This window comes from Phyllostomus hastatus, unplaced genomic scaffold (genome assembly GCF_019186645.2).
Source record: "Phyllostomus hastatus isolate PE091 unplaced genomic scaffold, TTU_PhHast_1.1 phas_scaffold_78, whole genome shotgun sequence".
In the NCBI taxonomy this organism is placed as follows: domain Eukaryota; kingdom Metazoa; phylum Chordata; class Mammalia; order Chiroptera; family Phyllostomidae; genus Phyllostomus; species Phyllostomus hastatus.
This window is the reverse complement of record NW_025334041.1, coordinates 35,474,292-35,497,978: the sequence shown is the minus strand read 5'-3', so window position 1 is coordinate 35,497,978 and position 23,687 is coordinate 35,474,292. Positions and strand designations below refer to the sequence as shown.

General features: G+C 37.6%; 1 protein-coding gene across 1 annotated transcript in view; it reads right to left on the bottom strand.

The window, feature by feature from the left end:
* Positions 1-23,687, bottom strand: part of ELAPOR2 (endosome-lysosome associated apoptosis and autophagy regulator family member 2) — a 183,760-nt gene that overhangs the window by 39,698 nt on the left and 120,375 nt on the right. The window contains exons 9-16 of the mRNA XM_045828926.1: positions 17,797-17,977; positions 16,170-16,298; positions 9,794-9,884; positions 9,049-9,151; positions 5,773-5,910; positions 4,044-4,307; positions 3,163-3,336; positions 112-301 (exon numbers count right to left, since the gene is read on the bottom strand). Of these exons, the coding sequence (XP_045684882.1) occupies positions 112-301; positions 3,163-3,336; positions 4,044-4,307; positions 5,773-5,910; positions 9,049-9,151; positions 9,794-9,884; positions 16,170-16,298; positions 17,797-17,977 (1,270 nt within the window). The remainder of the gene's footprint in view (positions 1-111; positions 302-3,162; positions 3,337-4,043; positions 4,308-5,772; positions 5,911-9,048; positions 9,152-9,793; positions 9,885-16,169; positions 16,299-17,796; positions 17,978-23,687) is intronic.

Genomic DNA, 23,687 nt, shown 5'->3' with positions numbered 1-23,687 from the left:
ACCTGTAGGCTTTAATCATCTATGATAAGCACCAATGCAATGACAAGTTATCAGTACCATAATTTTTTAAAAAAAATTCATGCATGCAGATATGAACAAAATGAAACTTACCTAAAAATGTGTCTGCCAGAATGATGGATTGTGATGACAAGGCTGCTCGGAAACCCTTACTCTCAGAAGGAATAATAGTTGACTGGCATACAAAAGCTCCAACCAGATTTGTGTAATCATCTGACCCTGCCACCATTTCCTTCACTGTGAAGTCTGTTATATTGTTGGTACAGAGAGCCATCTTCTCCCCCTAGAAAAACAACATCATATAGAGGTTTTATTGAAGGTCACTCTCTAAACTGGACCTCAGCTAGCTAGTGACTCTAGAAGAGCAGTGGTTCTCTCCTCACCGCAGTTCTGATTTGTTAGATCTGATGGGGGCCCAACCACCAGTAATTTTTAAAAGCTCTTGAGACAATTCCAATGTTCCACCAGGGTTGAGAGTCACTAAAGTTATCATGAATACACTAATTCAAGGCTGCATTTCTCCTCCAACTACAAGCAACATTTGTGCTGGGTGAAAGCCATCTAACTTAAGGAAGGAAAAGTCATCTATGAACTCTTCAATTCACAGGATAACTATGCATGCAAAGAGACCAGAATGCTGATGATGGTTTTAATGCCAAGGAGAAAGACTTGCTCTTCCTTATCCTTCACAGGCTGATGTGTGCCAAAAAGGCAACTCGAAGGCTAAAGAAGAAAGCATGAAAACCATATTGCTGCAAAGTCCTAGGACAACATCAAAATTCTAAAGTTTGTCACTATAAGTGTCTTTATTCACATACTCTTAGATTTAATGACATGTATCTGCTCAGCTACACAAAAAATTGAAGGAAATACAAGGGTTTACTTTTTTTAATTATTTGGAGGGTAGTGGGAAGATATAATTTATAAAAACTGGAGGACTCTTTAGACATAGTATGTTTAAATATACTACAGTTCTAAAGGTAAGGACTATAATTTGCTCTATAATTTCTGAGAAGAAATGTGCAAAGGAAAATAGGAACACTTTTATTGGTGTTAGATATAGAGTTTGCACAAGTCAGTATAAAGTAAAGAATAGATTTTGCTTTGTTACTGTAGCTGGCAATCATAACCTAAAATATTCTCCCTCCACCAAGCCTTCTCACCACCATACAGGTACAACATATTTTTACTGAGATTAAATTAAATTGTTGAGGCCAAAAAAGAGAGAAAAATGGGAAAGAGCAGAGAGAAACTACAGAAGAAGGAAAGAGAAAAGTAATATTAAACAGAAAGGAATGAGAATATAAAGGAAAAAAGAGAAAGAAAGCAGAGGAGAAAAGAGAAGAGAGAAGAAAAAACAGTTGTAATACAGGAATAAGACTAAGAAAAAGTATGATATATAATGGAATTCTCATTCACTGCTTGACATAGTATTAAACATAATAAGTACTTAATATATATGTACTTAGTGAGTAATTGACTAATGGATTGAATGAGTATGTAAAATTAGGACAGGACAAATGTCATACCATGCAAAATGTATAGAATTTTTTTGTTTGAAAACTTCTGTGGTCATCATATTCCTTTTTATTTCTTTGTACACAGGTTGCCACAACACCTCATAATGAAGACCACTAGCAATACAAGAGTCAATGTAGAAAGAGACACAGAGGAAAGGCCTTACATAGACATATACCTCCCAACCCCAACCTTTTCTGCCCTTAAAAAATATTGAACATATAGTTCTGTAACTCTCCCCATTACCAGTGTCGATGAAGGTTCTGCTTTTTCTCACAAAAAATAAAATCCCATTATTTATTAGCAGAAGCTACCTGATCAACTGATAGTTGTTCCCTGCTTAACTCCTTTTTATTTTTGCACAAACTTCCTCTTGGAAGTCTTTTTCTTTTTAAACACAGAATTGACAATAGTATAAACAACAGTAAACCTTTCTCAAACTATAACTGCCTGCCTAAAATATAGGAGGGATAACAAGCCTGAGCCACCTTTATAAATATGAAAGAACCTCAAAGCACTTCCACCATAGCTTAAGCTTTGGGGTTCGAGAGACTGGGTGAGTGCTTCGATGGACTGAGAACCTGTTGCGTGGGTCACCGGCCAGCAGTGATCATGGAACACTGTGGATGGCTCGACGAAATGTGAGAAAAACATGCCCAGAGACAGACTAGTTTCTGTGGAGAAGTAGGGACGGAATGGCCACCCCGTCTAGTGGGGAGCGCGCCGATTTACCGTCCAAACCTGCTTTTATTGGGCTCGTTTTGCATAATAATTCAAGTCAAGTATAGTACTCATTATGAGGAAGTAAGGAACCATAGAAAACAAGGAAGTCTGAGGGTCTATTTTGAGTCAGGGTCAAAAAGCTGTACGACTTTGAGAATCAAACTAACTTCCTCCTTGGACCCTTCTCATTCATCTGAGAGCATTCTAAAGAAAGGAGGTTTCACAGGATTTTACATGTTCTTTCTTAGGCCTGATCACCTGGGGAACCCGCCCTTTTCAGCACAGAGCTGCACCACCCTGTCATTGTTTCAGGCTTAGGTGGAGCAAGGGAACTAAGGCAACCAAGAGATAAGGAGATTTTCTCCCAGACAATGAGAACTCAGGCTATGTCAAAGCCGAGGAGCGAGGGTCCATCACCCCCTTTTGCTGCAGCCCCCAAAGTCCTTCTTTTTGGGGGCCTCCCACGTGATCGTGCCTATCTTAGATCGTTCCCCCCTTGGGGAATCTTACCCATCTTTGGCTAACCGATCAAGCTTTGGGGTTCAGTTATGAATGAAGCAGCAAAAGCAGCATTCCTGCCAGGGAGATAAGCTTTTGTCTCCTTACTGGCTTACGGTTCCAAGGGTGTTCCGTTAGCCTTAGCCTAGGCGGGGGTTACAGCTCCTGATACCAGTCAGGGCAGTTCCCAACAAGAACCAGACAAAGTTGCCTCTGGTGGAGAAAGCTGCCAACCAGCCTGCTAGGAGGCAACAGAGGATGTAAGCAATCGAATTGCTGATGGCTCAGTTTCTGACATTTGGTTGTTAGTTTCCATAGAGATTTTACTGAGCCATCAGCATAGAAAATGTCGATTCAATCTGAATTGAAACATAGCTCCATCTCCCCTTGACAGCCAATACTCACCTCATGCCCACATAAACTAATATTGAAGAAATGAAAATACTTTGTTCCTTTGGAGGTAAAGCTGGGGCCATTCATTAATGAGCCTACGCTGCTGAGGTTGCTGAAGTCATAGTGCAAACTCTGATTTTCTTTCTCATGGTAGAAAAAGCAGTCGCTGTAGCAAACTGAGTGGTCCTTTGATTGAGATTAAGAAATGTTTAAAAAATTAATAATATAGCAGAAAGGAAAGTATTAGTTACTATGAAAAATATTTCCAAAAATCTAGGTTTAAAATATATTTCAGTAATTTCATCTTGGTTATAATATCTTTTACTATAATAATACAGAGAATCTCTAAATGCTAATTAGATTTTCTTAGGCAAAGTTTAAAAGATTCAGAAAGCAGTTATTCCAAGGTTAGTATCCTGTAGAAAGGTATTTTACTACATAGTTGAAATTCCCTATATCTATTTAAATAGACAAAAAGTACTAAAGTAAAACTACTTTCTCCTTCACCCATAATATAGCATTAACCTTTGCCCTTAAAATGTTATAAGACACACTTGCTGTTCTCCATATCTTCCTACAGCCAACCTATAGAGGCTGTTTACTTGCTCTGCTTTAACAGAACACACAAGAAATCAATTTTTATATTTTTGGAAAGCATTTTTATTTGAGTGCTGTTCTTAATATTTTATGTTCCCAGAAACTAGCACTTACATGGAATATATTAAGTGCTCAGTAAATGTAAAAGGAGAGAAAACAAGAAAGGGAATGAAGAAGTCATTTACACACATAACTAACAACCTTATAGCTCCTGAAGAAACATTACAGCAAACTTCTGAGTTTCCCTGTTAAAATGTGCTTTCCTGGAGATGATGAAATATAATATACTCACTTACCCGAGTGCTTCTACTCCCAGGCCCACATGGAATACAAGCCTCCTTGCCATAGACCTGATGTATGGACAGGTAGGTGTCAGGTGGACACTCCTTGCACTGGTTGGTTTCCTTCTCAATGTAGTGGCCTGGGGGGCAGGGGACACACGATGAGCCCGACTGTTCAGAACCGAGGGCACAGGCACGGCATGAGGACGCCACCCCATCAACTGCATTAGTGGCAGTGATAGAATAAATCTTCACCATGTCATTGATGAACCGTCTATTCTAAAAAGAGAGCAGAAAGTAATGACTTCTGCTTTGGGGCTTAATTGGACAACCAGATTGTTTCATGTTGATCACCAAAATAAGCAGAGTGTTCCAGCCTTTTAGTTTATAGATGACAATAGATTAATTTTTTGGTTCTTTTCTTTGAAAAAAATCAAATCTTCACATTAGAAGTGAAATTCTACAGTCATGGAGTTCCAAGAGTTTTGTTACAATCATCATAAGATATTTCAAAATTGGTACTAACTGGACATACTTGATAGACTTTGTATCTGGAAGAACTAGTATGGTTTAACAGAGGAGCAACTTTATCTCTCATCATCACTCACTCAGATGAGAGCCCAAACTAATGCTACAATAGGAATCTGACAATGGCAGGGTAGGAGCCTTGGAAGCCTAAGGCTCTGGCCCTTACCCTAACACCAGCTCTGCAATACTGATGCAGTCACATGACTTCTCCAGGCCTTATTCTCTCTCCCTCTCTAGTGCTTGCCCTGACCAGCATTCTCTGAGTTCTACTGAAAGGATTTGGAACAGAGAGCAAGAATCTGTGACTTACTATACCTTTCCTTGTTGAGATACTGGGTCAATTAAGATCTTGTTTTCACCAAATAGTGGGCATCACCCTATCAGTACAGGACAGCATTACCCTGACTACTTAATGCTTTTTGTTTGGAGCAAAGGCAAAAGGAAGGCAAGGAGGCATCCCATAGCACGTTCATGCCATTCATTATGGCAATCTGAGCACTTGTAAAGAAAAGGTGAAGTCGGGTAAAATATGGGGAGTGGGTTCCCCAGTGAAAGACTCAAGAGAAAAGAGAAATTGTTCCATCTGCCCCCACAGCTTTAAGGCAACTTCTGAACAAGTGGTTTTCCTTGTTCTCTGCTTGAGAAGATCACATATGGGGATTCACAAAAATAACAGTCCTGCTACCATTGAAACATACAATGGAATTTACTAAGGGGAGGATTAAAGTCTATGCTAGCAGGGAAAGTAATAGAAAGTAAATAACTCTCTGTGTTAACCCCAACCAAGTGTCCATACACATCCTCCAGGCTATAAAAGGAGACATTACTGTGATGAAATTATAAACCAACATCTGTTAATGGCCCCTGGACAAACGTCTGATCATTCAGATGAAGAGAAAGAAAGTCACCAGCCTTCTCAGAGTCTCAGAGAGCTTTTCAGATAACTACAAAATGAAATGTTCTTTCTCTTAAGCCTTCAGTAACAATAATTGTTCACAGTTTAGGACAATTTAAAGATTCATTATATTATTCCATTTCATACATTCCTGCTCTAAAAAAAAACAAACATTTTTGTACCAAACTATTTCATAACCAAATGCTTGATTCCACATTGGTAAAAAGCTATCTTTTCCTCCAGGAGATCTGAGTGATCAAGTTCTATGAATCTCCACTGGAGGCAATAACTTTGTATTTAAAAAAAAAACTTGGAACTTACATCTTGACCCTGGTTAGTTCTCTGGAATGCCCATGTAAACGTAAAAGTTGCATTCTTGAAGATGATGTGGGTATAAGCTTGTTTTTCTTTGGTTCCACCCCATGATTCCACCACGTTGGTACTTTTTCTATTAATATCCTAAAATATATATACAAAAAGGGCACAAACTCAGTATTAACATATATGTGTATATATTACAAATATGTGTTTATATTTATAGCATACTCTGGAGGGTTTGTAAATATTTATCTGCAGAACATTTAACCCTAGAATTCTTGAAACTTTCCTTAAAGTCTACACAAGCACTCACTAGCTTAGTAAGTACAATATATCAACCACATTGTCAATATAACCTGAAAGAGGTCTCAAATCATAGTATGTTTAAGGGGGATTTGTATGTGTGTGTGTGTCTAGCTTGGAGAAATACACTTAGGAGGGGAAATATAATTCCTTAAACTTCTCACAGTAAACTTCATAAAATGACAATGCTTTCCAGTTTCATCTTTTTCCCTGGGACATTCTGATAGGCAGCCCTCGCACAGACATTGTAAGTTCTCCATGATTTATACTTGCTATTTCCAGGGTTATCCAACTTCAGGTTAATCAGAATGTTATTTTATGTTCATGAAATATTCTTTTGCTTACACTTTAAATTCAATAAATTCATATAATATTTTATCTGATTTCCTTAGATAAATTCAATATTTAGAATACCATATAAATATATGACATTGCAACCAATACATTGTCATTAACATGGTTAGTTGTTAAAGCAAATATAATAAACCAACCAAATAATGTAATACTCATCTAATTTATTTAAAATGAAAACCAAGACCAACCCTGAATTTTCCTGTTAGCCTTCCCTTCAGAACACCTAATACATGACTTAAGAACCTGGATGGGCCTCTGTTAATTATCTTGGGGGTTGACAATATGGTGGCACGAACTCAAGATGCATCTGTTTCTTCCTATGATGTAAACATAGGAGTCAAACATGTTATAAAGCAGTCAAATATGTTATAAAGAGGAGCAAGCTGAGTTCACACTACAGAGAGAAATAAGAGAATGTGCCTTTCATGCACGACAGAATTCCCCACGTCACCCAACAACCAAATCATCACACATGCCACTTCCTAAAAGGAGTCCGTATACACAGATAGTGCTCTGCTAAATACAACTTTCCTGGATGTTTATTCCAATAATAAGTGGAATTTATTGCTTTACTGCAACTAACACCACTTTATATTTGTAAAATGCTACATAATTTCAAAAGCATTTTTATATGCTACTTAATTGATATCTCAAAAAATCCTGCAAGAAGACCAAATCACACAGAAAGACAACTAACAGATTTTGCAATGAGCTACAATTCTAGTATGGATTTACCAAAACAAATAATTGTAATACCTAACCTTAGGAGTGCTTGGTCAAATAAGAAAGACAAAAAAATGAATACATTCACATAATTAAAATAAGGTTTTCTCAAAGGCTTTTAGGAGCACAATGGAAAGAGTTGTTAATTTTACATTAGGGAATAGAAAGTCTTTCTAAAAGTGTGAAGTCTGAGCTGCCCTTTCAGTATGAATGGAAGCTCACCAGACAAAAGCGCAGAATGAAGAATGCCATTCTAACCCAGAGTGCCAAGGCAAGAGAAATGAAAGAATACAAGGTGTTCCACTAACAAATTTGAGGTGCTTGATGAGGGGTGAACACTCACAGTAGGTTTGGTAACAGAGGGTGGCAAAGACCATCTAGATGCCATGCTAAAGAATCTCAGGCCTTGACCAGGTTGTTCAATGGTTAGAGCATCATCCAAATATGCTAAGGTTGCAGGTTTGATCCAGGGTCAGGACACATAAAGAATCAACCAATGAATGCATAAATAAGTGGAATAACAAATCAATCAATCTCAATCTCTCTCTCTCTCTCCCTCTCTCTCTCTCTCTCTCTCCCCCCTCACCCCGCCTTTCCTCTTTCTCTCTAAAATCAATTAAAAAATTAAGTGTATTTATAGACTATTGGTTCTCAATATTCAGCCTCAGAACTACCCTCAGGGCTTGCTAAACACAGAGAATGATGGGCCCTATCACCAGAGTTTCTCATTAAGACAAGGGTGGGGCTGAGAAACTTGCATCTCTAACAAGTTCTCAGGTGATACCTGGTCCAGGGACCACACTTCAAGAACCACTACCATAGCAATAAAAAGCTACAAAGGGTAAGGGGGTAGATTTGATGTGGATGCCTCTACTATTGTTTTTATGTTTATAAAGATATTCTGACAGAAGCATGGATGGAGAATGGAGATAAGAAGGCTGGATAGGAGACTACTGTTAAAACATGATAGGAATCTAAATTTCAGCAATGGCTCTGAGAGTGAAGAAGGACTCACAGATCAAAGAAATAGGGAGACAGAGCTTGGAAAATTGAACATTTAATGGTTATTTGAGGCATAATATAGATGGATATGTTGAAGATTATTCATATTCTCCTTTTACACTACAAAGTCTTTTTTTTTCAGAACAAAAAAGTCTGCCTTCATTTGAGCTTTTAGTAAGCATGAATATCTGAAGTCCCATGTATCTTGTATGTCACAGAGGGAATTGTTAATGGACTGTTACCTAGCTACTAAAGAATCTTAAGAAAAACAAAACAAATCATGTCTATAAAATCACTGCTTAATTATCATACTAAAATCTTAGCCAACAACCTTCTAATATCCACATGAAGTCCAGTAAAATTTTAAGCTAAGAGTTGAGATTGATAGGACATCTAGAAAAAAGGCAAAATGATGACATGTACATAGTAAAGTCCTTTGTCTACACTGATTAAATTTAATGAGGAAGTGTTTTCTTTCTTCCAAGTGTCTACAACATTACTTTCTCCCCTTGCTTATTAATACACGTCTCCCACTCCCACCCCTACCCCACCACTGATGGCTTGAACTGCTGAGTGGTTATTAGAGGAAAATTTTCATCCTGCTGATGGCATACTTTTATGAAGAAATTTTCTACCAGATTAATATTCTCCAACTTCTGTCAGTTGCCCAGGCCCCTCTATCAGCCTCCCCATGAGGAACAAATGCTTTCTTTGTGGGTGTCATTGCACAATTCTTAGTGACTTCTTTAGACATTTTTTAATATTTTTGGAAGGTCATAAGCATGGAAAGAAAAATAGGATTCTTATCCCAACTTGCATAAATAAATTCACACTTGAAAGAGAATGCTAAGCTTCCAGATTTCTAAGTCTGCCTTTGAAAGGCACTCTTTCACTTACCACCATGAAGTACAGCACACAGTCAGCAGAACAGAGCGTCTCAAAGACAAATGTTATTCTTCCCAGTTCAGAACCCATGGCTCCCGTCATAGAGGTTGGTGGTCTGTTTGACAGATTAAGTTTACAATATTAGAACATGTTCTGAAACAAAATTGTCACTTTTTTCTTTAAGCTGAAAGCCATGCTCTTCTCTTCCCTTAATCCACTGCTCCCCTCCACCCAACTCCCCCCTCACTCGGTCTGTGCATGGCCACACACTTTGTTCTAAATGGAGTCTCCACAACAACGTTGCTATGCTTGACTCTCCTGGTAAAAATGCTACCATCCATTCTGAAGCGACAAAAACATACCTACTGGGAAATTTCAACATTAGGGACTAAAGCAAAATGATTTTTAAAACATGTAGCATACTGCTTTACAGATAAAACTGAGAAAAAAATAAATATGCAAACCATAAGACACTACTGCAAATAGTCTTCATGAACCATCCAAGAAGCATGACTGTTGTAACATTTGGATAAAACATTGAAAACTTTCAGCTGGATCTAATTAATACATAATTAATAGTTATAGTTTCTCAATCACTGATTCTATAGATATTCTTATCTATATTGTCCTACTTGTTATTTGCTAAGGGTATCACAATATTGCTATATTTTATAAAGGCAGTCCTACTCCATCTATTTCTATAGGGAAACAGGCATGAGGATTCTTACAGAAGGAAATCAGAATTGGTTTTCCTTACTTAAATCCTGGGATATGCAAGTTTAAAATGAGGTAATCATTATCAGAACCTCCAGCCCCACTCTGGATATGATCTCCAGCCACTTCCCAGCCTGGAAATGATAAAGGTTATCTTTATTAGTAAAAGTTCCATGAATGATTACTAACAAATTTTTTAAGTTTAAGAAAAGACCATTAGTGTTTATGTTCAAAGTTAGAAATACTCCAAAAGAATTTCCTGTTTTTAAATTGCATCTACAATTGCACATAGAGGTAAACTCCTACATACCAATAAAGGCATTCCATATGATTCCCCAGAAATAATCAAATAATGTATTTTTTGCATAAAACTTATGTAACGAATGCTAACAACAGTTTTCTCAATGAGGCATGATTACCTTTTTTGAACTAAAACAGATGGTCTTTATGCATTCTAATATAATAAGGAGGAAGATCCTAGTCTCCTGGTACCAATGGGAAATAGAAACCTTTAATTACTTAATGAAGATTTGAGATGTGGAGTTATTTCTTATAGTTTACTACACCTTTGTTCCCAATTTTAACCCTTGTTCTGCATCCATTCATTTATTCATTCACTCAATGGGCATTTCCTGAGTGATAAGAACCATGCTATGCACCTAGGGATAGAAGGCAAGACTGCGTTCTCCCTCACTGAAGAACCAGCAGAATATGGGAGAGACACACAAACAATTGTCATCAATGTGGGGTAATACAGATGCACATAGAAGGTGTTGGGGGGTGGTCTGTACTTGGCATAAAAACAATCAACATACCATAGGCTGCAATGGCCACAATATAATGAGGAAAAGAGAAGCATCCCCCACACACTATCAAGCAAGGTTATTAATTCATGGCAATGGTTTGGCATTGACACTTCCATCTCTAAAAGATGTCAATATCTGCTATTTCAATGAGTATAAAGGAGAAAGTGAGGAAGGGATTAGTATCAGTGCTAGAGTAGTGATTTGGCAGTCTTTGAAATGTTATAATCAGCAGTTTATAGAAAGGTGATATGTTGAATGTACATAAATGAAACTAGTCCTAAAAAATAATATGCACCAATCTACTTGTTTCTGAGAGAAATGCCAATTGTTCTACTGTCTAAAAGTTCATGAGGCTAAAAAGAGAATCAAGCAGGCATCAACTTCTAATGCTAAGGGCTGAACAGCCATAAAACAGTCTGATCCAGTAGGACTCCAGGCCCTTGACTGCACTGATGGGAAAGGCATTTAGGTTTAGGCAGACTTCAAACTTGTGTCTGAGGTTAGAGGAGGAGAGATATTCCCAAACGGATGACATCTATACTGAGAGAGGGAAGACACAAGAAAATTATAGAAAAATCCTGATTAACAAACTGAACACTAGCTGAAGCCTTATTACCAAGGACAGACAGAAGAAATGACTTCACCAAAATGTGACTGGTAGGGAGCGTGAAGATGCAAGAGAGCTGGCTGGGCTCCCACAGGTGGCAGCTAGAGTTCTAAAGGGATATTTCAGTGACTGGGGAGTTCCCCTTAACAAGTGTGGGATCTAACCCCCAAGCTGAGCACCCCAGCCTAGAGCACCAGAACCAGAAAAAGAACCCAAATAACATTCGACTGTGAAAAGCAGTAGGGTTTCTGTCTTCCAGGGAGAGATGGCTAGAGTTGCAGAGAGCCTATTAAAGGGCCAATACAAAAAATTCCATTTGCAGCCATTTACCCTGGGCTCCAGCAGTGGCAGGGCAGTTTGGACTAGAGCCACATAAGGAGAGTCTGGGGTTGGTGGCTCTAGGGAGAGAGCCAAAAGGTCAGCTGCAAGGATCCTTGTGGTCAGTCATTCCCCATACTGCAGAAGCTACCTTTCTCAGGCAGAGCACTCCCCTTCATGCAATGTCAGTCTCAGGGGAAACAATAGTCCCATCTACAGGAATCCTTCTTGGCCCACCCTGTGGAGCTTAAGCCAGGCTGCTGAGGAGTACAGCTGAAGTCATTTTCAATGATTAAGCCTAACAGAAAGCCTGCAAGCAGAGGCAGATCTCTTGGAGCTTTGAAACTTTAGCAGACTCTCCTCTGGGCCCAGTGATAGTAAAAGCCAGACTTGGTGCACAGCTGTTCTTTCTACACACATCCAGGCCCAGCAAAGGGATCCACAAACTGTGAATCACTGACAGCTTCAAGCAGGTTGCCCAGGGCCAGTAACAGGCAGCATTGGACATAGGACTGAATCAGAGTCTTTGCAGATCTGCCTAATACACAGAAACAAACACGAGGAGGCAGCCAAAATGGGAGCATAAAGAAACAGGCCCCAAATGAAAGAACCAGAGAATTCTTCAGAAGAAGACCTAAATGAAATGGAGGCAAGTAATTGATCAGATATACAGTTTAAAATAATGATTATAAGGATGCTCAACAGCATGAAAAAGTCATAGAAACCATTCAAAAGGACCAGTCAGAAATAAAAAATGTAATATCTGAAATAAATAATACACTGGAAGGAATAAAAGGTAGGTTAGATGAAGCAGTGGATTGAATCAGTGATTTAGAAGACAAGGTAGAAAAAATACACAAGCAGAGCAGCAAAAAGAAAAAAAATTAATGAGGAGAGTTTAAGGGACCTTTGGGACAAATATGAAATCTAACAACATCCATATTATGGGGACACCAGAAGGAGAAAGAAAGTGAGCAAGGGATTGAAAATCTGTTTGAGGAAATAATGACTGAAAATTTCCCTGACCTGGTGAAGGGAAAACACACATAAGTCCAGGAAGTGCAGAGAGTCCCAAAATGGACCCAAAGAGGCCCACACCAGGATACACCATAACTGAAATGGCAAAGCTTAAACACAAGAAGGGAATTTCAAAAGCTGCAAGAGTAAAACAGTACTTATCTACAAGGGAGCTCCCATTAGACTGCCATCTGCTTCAGGACAGAATGGACTGGCATGAAATATTTGAGGTAATGAAAAGCAAAGACTTAACAACCAAAGCTACTTTACCCAGCAAGGCTATCGTTTAAAATTGAAGAAGAAATAAAGAGCTTCCCAGATGAGAAAAAGCTAAAGAAATTGGTTACAACCAAACCAATTTGCAACAAATGTTAAAGGGCTTAATGTGATACAAAAGACCAATGAATCCAAGAGATGGTTCTTTGAAAAGATAAACAAGAATGAGAAACTTTTAACCAGAATTATCAAGAAAAAATAAACAGGCCCAAATAAATATAATCAGAAATGAAAGAAGAGAAATAACAACTGACATCAAAGAAATATAAAGGATTGTAAGAAAATATTAGGAACAACTATATGCCAACAAATTGGGAAACCAGGATGAAATGGATAAATTCCTAGAAACATACAATCTTCCAATAATAAATCAAGAAGAATCAAGACTTTTAATAGACAGATTACACCTAGTGAAATTGAAACAGTAATCAAAAAACTTCTTACAAACAAAAGCCTTGGACTGGATGGCTTCACAGGTGAATTTTACCCAACATTCTGAGAAGAACTAATACTTCTCCTTTTCAAGCTATTCCAAAAAAATTCAAGACAAGGGAGGATTCCCAAGCTCATTTTACAAGGTCAGCATTATTTTAATTTCAAAACGAGATAAAGACACTACAAAAAAAAAAGAGAATTATAGGTACATATTCCTGATGTACATATATGCTAAAATCCTCAACAAGATATTAGCAAACCAAATACAGCAACATACAATAATCAAGTGGGATTCATTCTGGAGATGCAAGTTTGGTACAGTGTTCACAAATCAATAAATGTGGTTCACCACATAAACAAAGTAAAGGATATAAACCACATGATCATATCAAAAGATACAGAAAAAGCATTTGATAAAATCCAGCACCCATTTCTGACAAAAACTCTCAGTAAAGTAGAAATAGAGGGAACATACCAAAACACAATAAAGGCCATATATGACAAACCCACTGCCAGCATTGTACTCAATGGGCAAAAACTACAAAGCGTTCCCCTTAAGATCAGGAACAAGACAGGGATGTCTGCTTTCACCTATCTTATTCAACATAGTACTGGAAGTCCTAGCCATAGCAATCATACAAAAAGAAGAAATTAAAGGTATCCAAATTGGAAAGGAGTAAGTAAAACTGTCTTTATTTGCAGATGACATGATATTGTATATACAGAACCCCAAAGAGTCCACCAAGAAACTACTAGAACTGATAAATGAATTCAGCAAAGTAGCAGGATACAAAATTAATATTCAGAAATCAGTTGCATTTTATATACCAATAATGAAAAAACAGAAAGGGAAATTAAGAAAACAATCCTATTCATAGCTGCTTCAAAAAGAATAAAATGTGTAGGAATAAGCCTAACCAAGGATGTAAAACAACAGAGAAGGCCAAAGAAAAGAAAGTAGTACATGGGCAGTAAAACATTAAGTTGGAAGGGAACTAGCATCCTTGCAAGAGGAAACAAACATTTCTCATGTTTTGAACATTGCTTGTTGTTACAGGTTGAATTGTGGCCCTCATCAAATATATGTGTAAGCCATAACCCCCAGAGCCTGTGAATGGACTTGATTATTTGGAAATAGTGTTTTTGCAGACATAATCAAGTTAAGAAGAGGTCTTTAGGGTGAGCCTAACCCAACATAACTGATGTCCTTATGAGAAGACCGACATTTGGACACAGACACACGGGGAGAACAGACACCACCTGAACACACACAGACACATAGACACAAAGAAAAGATAGCCACGTGAGAACAGAGGCAGAGACTGGAGTCAAGCCGCCACAAGCCAGGGAATGCCCAGAGTTAGCAGAAGCTAGAAGCGAAGAAGGATCATCTCCTACATCACCTTTTTATTTTTCACATATTTATTATTTTTTTTTATTTTAATCATTGTTCAAGTGCAGTTTTCTCCCTTTTACTCCCATTCCAGCCTACCCACCCAAGCCTCCCCACCACCCTCCCCCTAGTTTTTGTCCATGTGTCCTTTAAATTTGTTCCTGTAAACCCTACCCATTCTCCCCTGAAATTCCCTCTTCCCTCCCCTCTGGTCACTGTCAGTCTGTCCTCTATTTCAGTGATTATTTACTATTTTGATATCACATACTAATATTAGAGATGTATACTTTCCAAATTATTAATTGAACATTTTGGGAAATTAACATTTAAATTGTAGCCTCTAAGTGAATGAGTGGGTAAATCAAGTATTATTATGAAATTTAGGCTAGGAGTAGATTCTTTAAAAGATCCAATGAAATTTTTAGGTAATCTTTACTAGTAAGTGAATAGACACATGGGCACACACAATTATTGATGCTTTCATAAAGTCATTCAATACCCTAGCCTTCCCAATCTTACTTTTCCAATGCCTTATCTTCTTCAATCTAGAATTCAATCATAGTATCTTCTTAAAACATAAACACTCATGGTCAGGTAATAACTACTATATATTTTCTTCTCTTCCTTAGGATAAATTCCTACAAGTGGATTATTGGTCAATAAAGAATATTTCATAATGTTCAGTATGTATTAGGGCTTTTCCACATATATGTTTAACCAACATTATCCGAAGACCAATTATTTGTTAATCCCTGTATTCATGTGTACACCTCACTTTCTACATTCCAAGCTTTTTTATTTTGGACAGGTTCTGATTTAAAACAGGTGTAATTAGACAGCATTTTTTTTTAATTTATAAGTTTAAACTAAAGGATGAGTTTTTTATGAGTTTATAAAAGTAAAGGATGCATTTTGGTGTAAAACCTTAGTATTTGTAACACCCACTCCTAGTGGCAAATTTAAAAATACATATATAGATATAGTCATTCAATCCACCAACAAATGTTGCAGAACAGCTAACTGCAAGGCTCACTAAGAATTTAAAATGTAAGAACAAAGAACATTCAGCAAACATCCTATAGAACTCAACTCTGCCACACTTTCAAGTCTTCAGTAAGTGAGGTTCATCAATATTTTGTAATCAGGGTCATGGACTTCATAGGCAAAGAGAGACAGAGGTGATTTAATTAACTTCTCACCATGGCTTACAGCTAAGCCAGACCAAACCAATACAGGCAGAAATGCTGTCACATTACTCTTTAAAATGGCAAACAACATAGATCTCATTACCTCCCCCTGGTAACCTGTTCGGGTATTTATTACCATAATTGGTCCTCCTCAGTATCGACCTTTAAACCCACTCCAAAAATGCACAATTGTTTATACTTTTATAGGAAAGTCATCCAGCTGTAACACCAGATTTACTACTTCTGTGTGAGGGTTCAAAGACATACCAGTAGCCAAATAAGACTCAGGTTCTTCACACCCACACGTAATATGTTTTAAAGAGCTGAATCTGAAAGTCTCTGCTGCCAAAATACATCAGGTAGGCTGACTCTGAACTCACCATTCATTCCATCACACTTTGAATTTCCAACATTAAAGCAGGAGGTTTTCATGTTGCCAGGAAGGACATTCCACCATTTATATTCAAAGCCAAGTGCTGGCTCTGTTCCTGCTGGGCATGGTCTACATTCTACAGGAGACAGGTGGGGTGAACAATCACAGTTAAACTTCATCTGCATAACTTCCACTTCCTCTGTTTAAAGCCCTGCTAAATTTTACTTAGTAAAGAGGGAAGTGGGAAGGAGAGATATTGAGCCACCCATTTCCTTAAGAATTAATAACGATTTCAAAAGTAATCTAGAAAGAAAAATAATTCTGGATATATTATACACATGCATACTTCTATGAAAAAGGAAGGGGCAAATACAAAATCTTTAAAAATAATTTTCTCCATTTTTGAGAGTAACTGCTAATATTAAATTCTACTCTACACGAATAGTAACTCGGAAACAAGTTCTCTTACGCGTGATTTAAGAATCAGTACCATCCACTTCATGAATAAGGAAATATTTCACACTCCCTATTGGTTATTAAATGGGACAGAAAATCATGCATGCCATTTAATCATTGAATAATTACTTGAAATTCAAAATATTGGCTATGTTAAAAAAATGATACTGGGAATTAATGGCTATGGGAAGAGTTAAGGTTTTTGAATAAACCTGATTTAAATCAACATCTGCATTATTGAAATGGAAGAGTCTTTTCTAACCATTTTTTTTAATTTACCCAAGACACTTTGCATTATCACATCAGTAAGAGAAGGGGTAGGGAGAGAAAATCTTCACTGAACAAACAGTTCCTGGTAGCAAAGTACTGCAGGAAACATTTTTATTATACATAACCTGCTCCATGATGATGAGCTAGACATTATTACCTACAATTTTACAGATGAGAAAATTGAGGTTCAGAAGGTTGGAGTAACTTAGATAAATCACACTATTTATAGCCTGCAGGGTGTGGACTCACACCCAGGTCAGTTTGACTCCCGAGTCCTTTTTACATTCTCTCTCAGAGGCTCTGAATATTAAATATCTGGAATGGCTATATTCAAGTAAGAAACCCATGACTAAAATGTACTGTAATCTTTGTCTACCAAAATTAAAACAAATTCTGTAACCACTTTCTATATTAGTTGGTAAGTACAAAAATTTTCCCAACTACATACTTTGAAACAATTTACTGAGGGACTATAATATGCCATATGATCAAAATGAGCAATTTTTGATATTATTGTAGCATAGAATGTGATTTATTACTTCAAAGCTGAATTAGAAGACATTATATTTTATGCTTATATCAATATATGTGTACGCATACACTGGAAGAGAAGTGCTTATCCTTAATCACTTAATATGGTGCAATTTCTTATCAGTATCCAAAGGCTGAGTCACCTCATTAAGACTGCATTACACAAAATGCCATCAAAAGCTATCCTTATGATATGTTAAATAAGCCATTGCAGTCTCATGATGCCATTATTACATTTCTCAACGCTGCTTCAGTCTGAGAAAAGTATGTTTTAACAAAGAATTGTTTCCAAAGAACAATTTGGAGCAAAGAAGTCACAGTAGTCCAACAAGATTATTGTGCTAAAGGTCCAATTATTGGACCAACTGATATCCTACCCTTTGTTCCATCTGAAAACGTCCCAGGAGGGCAGGGATGGCAAGAAGACGATCCATTGTTATAAAATCCAGGGTTGCAAGGCGGACAATCCTTCTTCTCTCCAGAAGGGGGCAACCTAATAGCATCTGTGAGATCTTCCCGGCAGATTTTGGGCTCTATCCACTTGTACATTATCTGCGTCTGCAAAAAAGGCCTGTAAGTCATCTAACAGCCTTTATGCGCTTTAAACTTCCAATAACACAAATGTTAAACTGACAGCCTAGAAAATTCCAAATAGTGACAGAATAGAAGGGCCAAATAAAGACAATCTAAAACATCAGTAACAAAATGAGATGAAAAGAAAAAAACTTTAGTGGGAAAATGGCTGTTATTTCCAAGTATTTTTACCCTAAGCTACAGGTGGCTTTACCTCATACATAGCACATTCCTCATCATGAAATTCCTCTTTAAAATAGAGATAAGGTGGTTATAGCCCTTACTCTTCTATCCACTCACTCACCTTATTCCTCTACTAACATAAGTCTATGCAGAGGTGTTTTCATTTTGAGACCTGCACTACTCTCTTCCTTCCCTCAACCACAGCATCTATCGCCAGGCTTTCCACATAGTGATCACCCCCCTCCCCCAAAAAATACAATTATTTTTTAAAAGAATATATATAGCTTCACATTTTAATCCTGTTATTTCATAGACAATGGTAGTAGCCCTCTATGTCTTTTCCAGTATCCTGATATTACTCCAAGATCTATAGCAAAATATTTCCTTCTGACGATTCCAGGCGCTCTTGCATGTGTGCCAAACATCAGGATTGAGACAGCTCTGGGCTTCTGGGCAAGATGTCAGGGTAGGCAGATGTGGTACTCACACCTTCCCAGACCACATCAATATTACAACTAAACTACAGAATAACCATCATTCATAACAAACCACATCAGGTCCCAAGTACAGGGTCCCCAACCTGGAAAGAGAAGTTCTTATAATTTCTGGCTGTGAGAACCAGTCGGCATTGTGGCTAAGTGAGACAGAGGGCTTCCAGAGTGCCAGGCATTCCTCCTAAAGGGCCTGTGAATGGAGGTACTCAAACTCACTCACTCTGAGCTTCAGCACTGGGACAGCAGCTCAAAAGACACCAGGGACATATGGAGAAAAACTGAATTGTCTGGTTCTGGGGTGAGAGGTGGAAGGGCAGCTTTCTCCCCCACATAAGTGCTGGCAGAAGCCATTGTTCCTTTATTGAGCCCTCCCCCTGAAGGTGTAGGCTGACACTATATCTGAGTCACCATCAACCTGACAAACACTGTTCGCCCTGCCCTAGTGATTCCCTGAGACCTGCCCCACCCAACTGGTGGGCATGCCCAAGCCACTTCCAGTGGTTTTTCCATACAAATGTTGTCTTGGCTCATGCTACACACTTCCCTAAAATCTATAAAAGCTTGACAAATCCCATAGCTCTTGCTAAGTGCCCCCAGGCCCAGTACTAGTGGCAGGCAGCCTCAGTTTGAAGCCTGGCCTTTCTGGGGTACCTCCCAGACAAGGAAAAGTAGCAGTCATCTTCAGATCACATTATAGTTTATGAAGGGCAGCCCCAAGTAGGACAGAGGAGGTGACTAAACATGGCCCGTACCTCCAACGAGGGCCCAGGGCCAGCACCCCTGGTGGCCAGCTTCAGACCATGCCAGAGCACCTTCACAAGCAACACACTCAAGGGATAGACTTGGCAGGCATCAGAGCTTCACTGAATTGAGCTCTGCTCCATGGAGTCAGCCCCCACACAGCAGCTCCTCCACTGTAGTCCAAACTGGTCCTTGTAGCCAACTGACTTGGGAGTCAATCCCTCCCATTGATATACCAACAGCCGTCAAGGCTTAACCACAATAGAAGGGTTCACACAGCCCAAACAGGGGGTGTAGTTGGAGGCCCAGGCTAGGTGACTAGGAAGGCTGTGTCGCCGGGCCTTACAGGACACCTACTATACAAGGCCACTCTACCAAGACTGGGAGACACAGCAGATCTACCCAATACACTGATTTTTCAACTAGTATGCAACAACAAATTGGTGTGCCACAAGAATTTTTAAAACATGCAATACCTGACTATTTAGTCAGAGGCACTGACCTCAGATCATCAAATAAAAAATGACAACAGCCAACACAATAGCCATCCAGTGTGAATGAACCCAACTTATATCTATTTTTTATGTAAAATCAGCAAAAAATATATTTTTGGTGTGCCACAGAATTTTAGTAATTACTTTATGTGTGCCATGAGATGAAAAGGATTTAAAACTGATGACCACATACACATAAACAAAAACAGAGAGGCAGCCAAAATGAGGAGACAAAGAAACATGTCCCAGATTAAAGGACAGGAGAAATCTCCAGAAAAGGAGCTAAATGAAATGCAGGCAAGCAATTTACCAGATACAGAGTTATAAGGATAGTCAAGAAACTTAATGAAAACTTCAAAGGCATAAACAAGGACATAGAAACCATTAAAAAAGGTACAATAAATGAAATGAAGAAGACACTAGAAGGAATTGGTATATTAGATGAAGCAGAGGATTGAATGAGCAATTTGGAAGACAAGGTAGCAGAAAACAGAGTAGTAAAAAGAAAAAATAATGTTTAAAGAATGAGGATAGTTTAAGAGACTTCTGAGACAACATCAGACGTAACAACATCCACATCAAAAGGTACCAGAAGAAGAGAGATAGCAAGAGACTGAAAACCTGTTTGAAGAAATAATGACTGAACATTTCCCTAACCTGGTGAAGGAAAAAGACATTCATGTCCAGAAAGTACAGAGAATTCCAAACAAGAGGAACCCAAAGAAGTCCACACTGAGACACATCATAATTAAAATAAAAGCACCAGAAGAAGAGCAGTTAGTTACTTATGGGGAGTTCACATGAGACTGTCAGCTGATTTCTCAACAGAAACTTTGCAGACCAAAAAGAACTGGCAGAAAACATTCAAAGTGATGAAAAGCAAAGACCTACAACAAAGATTATTCTACTCAGCAGAGCTATCATTTACAATCAACAAATCTTTATCTAAAGAGGTGCCCAGACAAGAAAAAGCTAAAGTAGTTCATCACCACCAAACCAGTATTACAAGAAATGTTAAAGGGTCTTCTTTAAGAAGAAGAAAAAAGATATAAATAAATAATAAAAACATGAATAATAAAGTGGCAATAAATAGATACTTATCAACAATTACTTTAAATTCAAATGGACTAATGCTCCAATAAAAAACATACGATGGCTGAATAGATAAGAAAACAAGGCCCTTACAAATGCTATCTATAAGAGATTCGCTTCGGATCAGAACACACACAGACTGAAAGTACAGAGATGGGGGGGGGGGATACATGAAAATAGAAACAGACAAACAAAAACCTATGATAGCAATATCTATACCAGACAAAATAGATTTTAAAACAAGAGACAAAGAAGAACCCAGCAATTATACTTCTGGGTATTTATCTGAAAAAATCAAAAACCCTAAATTGAAAAGAATATACATCCACATGTTCACTGCAGCATTTTTTACAATAGCCAAGACATAAAAGTACCTAAGAAGAATGGATGAAGAAGTGGTGCACATATACAATGGAGTATGACACAGCCACAACAAAGAATGAAATCTCACTATCTGCAACAACATGGATAGACTTAGAGGGTCTTGTGCTGAGGGAAGTATCAGAAAAAGACAAATGCCATATGATTTCATTTAGATATGGAATCTAAAAAATAAAATAAATGAACAAGCAGGAAACAAACAAACTCATGGATACACAGAACATTTAGACAGTTGCCACATGGGAGGGGGTTTGGGAGGATGGGTGAAAGAGGTGAAGGGATTAAGAAGTAGAAACTGGTAGTTACAGAATACCACAGGGATGTAAAGCGCAACATAGACAATATAATCAACAATATTATAATAACTATGGATGGTGTCAGATGGGTACATTTTTATTGGGGTAATCACTTTGTAATTTATATAAATGTCTAATCACAGGGCTATACACCAGAAACAAAAGTAATATTGTAAGTTAACTGTAACTGAAAAATAAAAATAATATATTTATTAAAAAGACAGCCTCTAACTTCAAAGGGGGAAGTCTTTTAAATCTTATCCTTTCGTTCTTTCTCACACAAGCACACACCACCGCCCCACACACAAAACAAAATATATCAAAATAGCTATGACTCAGTGAAACCCAGAAAGTTACCATTTTAAAATTATTCTCTTTTGAGACCAAAACATTAAGTAGGTTAGCCATTTCAAAGTAAAATGGATGTTATCAGTGGCGGGGGAGGGGGGGAGCTATTCTAAATGTAAAAAACTTAAAAAATTCTTTCATAACTAAATACAGTTTTTTAAAAGAAATCAAAAACTTCTTTCATTAGACATAAAATCTACTGAGATTATTTTTCTCCTGGAAAACAACTTCCACAATAATAAGTCTAATAGTGAAGCTGGAGAATCAAAATTAAAGGCAATTCTCTATAGCCATTTTCAGTTTATAGAAAATCATGTATAGTAAGCCCTTTAGGCCACTCAATTTTATTCTGTTATGGAAGAGTAAACTATCTTTATTTGAAAAAAGATGCTTAAGAAAATGGCTTAAAAGTTATATGTCTAGACAGAATTATAAAATTATTTTTCATTTTAGAACTCTCTTTTTACATTCATTTTATGAGCTACGTCATGAAACAGTCTAACCAACCACTTCATCTGCCTCTCTCTTACCATCTGTGAAATGATGGCCATTCCTGACAGAGCTTCCTAAACAGCTGGAAAAATAAGTTAGGTCTTGTATCCATAAGGGGTTCTCAACTCCCCTGGGAAAGGCAATATAAAATTCAGAGAATCTAAGCAAAAAAAAAAAAATCATCATATTTGGGGGATCATCTTTTAAATTCTGGCTTAAGTACAGGAAACAATTTTCAGTCCTCACTAATTCACAGATTTGCTGATTTATTTTGACATTAATTAAAACTGCACTGTGTTGTGTGAGTTACTGCAGTGCTAGGAATAGTTGGTTCCCACAAGGCAGTGAGTGCAATTCAGTGGCTGCTCACTGAGGCCTAACCTTGGGGACACACTGTGTAATCTCCCTGCTCCCACTTTGGAAGGTCAATATTACAATATTATCCTCAAGTTTATAAATGAGGACACTTCACAAGATCTGTTAAACAACTTGCCCAAAAAAGGTTGTTTAACAGATCTTGAGTTGTTTAACAGATCTAGTAAATGGTAAAGTAAGGTAAGTCAAGGAGAATGGGTGTAGTGAGGGTAAAAATATTAAAATATTGCAAATATATTTTTGAGAGGTCAGCTAGCCACATGATTTTCAACCCAAGCACAATAAATGTTTTAAAATTAGCAAATGTGCACCACCTTTACACATTCAAACATTTAGAAGTCAAATTTCAAATTCTCTGTAATACAACTTTTGTTTACAAAGCCTTGCTTCACATAGCAGACTGATTTTGCACCTTTTTTTCTAATGGGGACAGATGCTTTCAAGTCTAGCTGACTGGGAAAAGCTAATAAGTAATATTAATGATATGTAGCACCAGATGGCTCACAGTGCAGGTGAAATACCAACAATCAACTCACTTTTTGGCAAGCTGAGATAAAATTATAAAATGTTTCATGAAACCAAAACCTTAATAGAGCAAAACTTACCAGATTGCTATTAAGATTGCAGAGGAACTAGTGTCCAAGTATATTTCTATTAAGTGTGAATAAAATAAGCTTATTGATACACATTGATACCCATGGAGGTATCAGTTGGAAGCTGGTTCTTCTATTGAAATAAAACTCAAGACGAGGAGGACAAAAATTTAGACAAATTTTGAAACTGAGTTTGTCCATGGTTG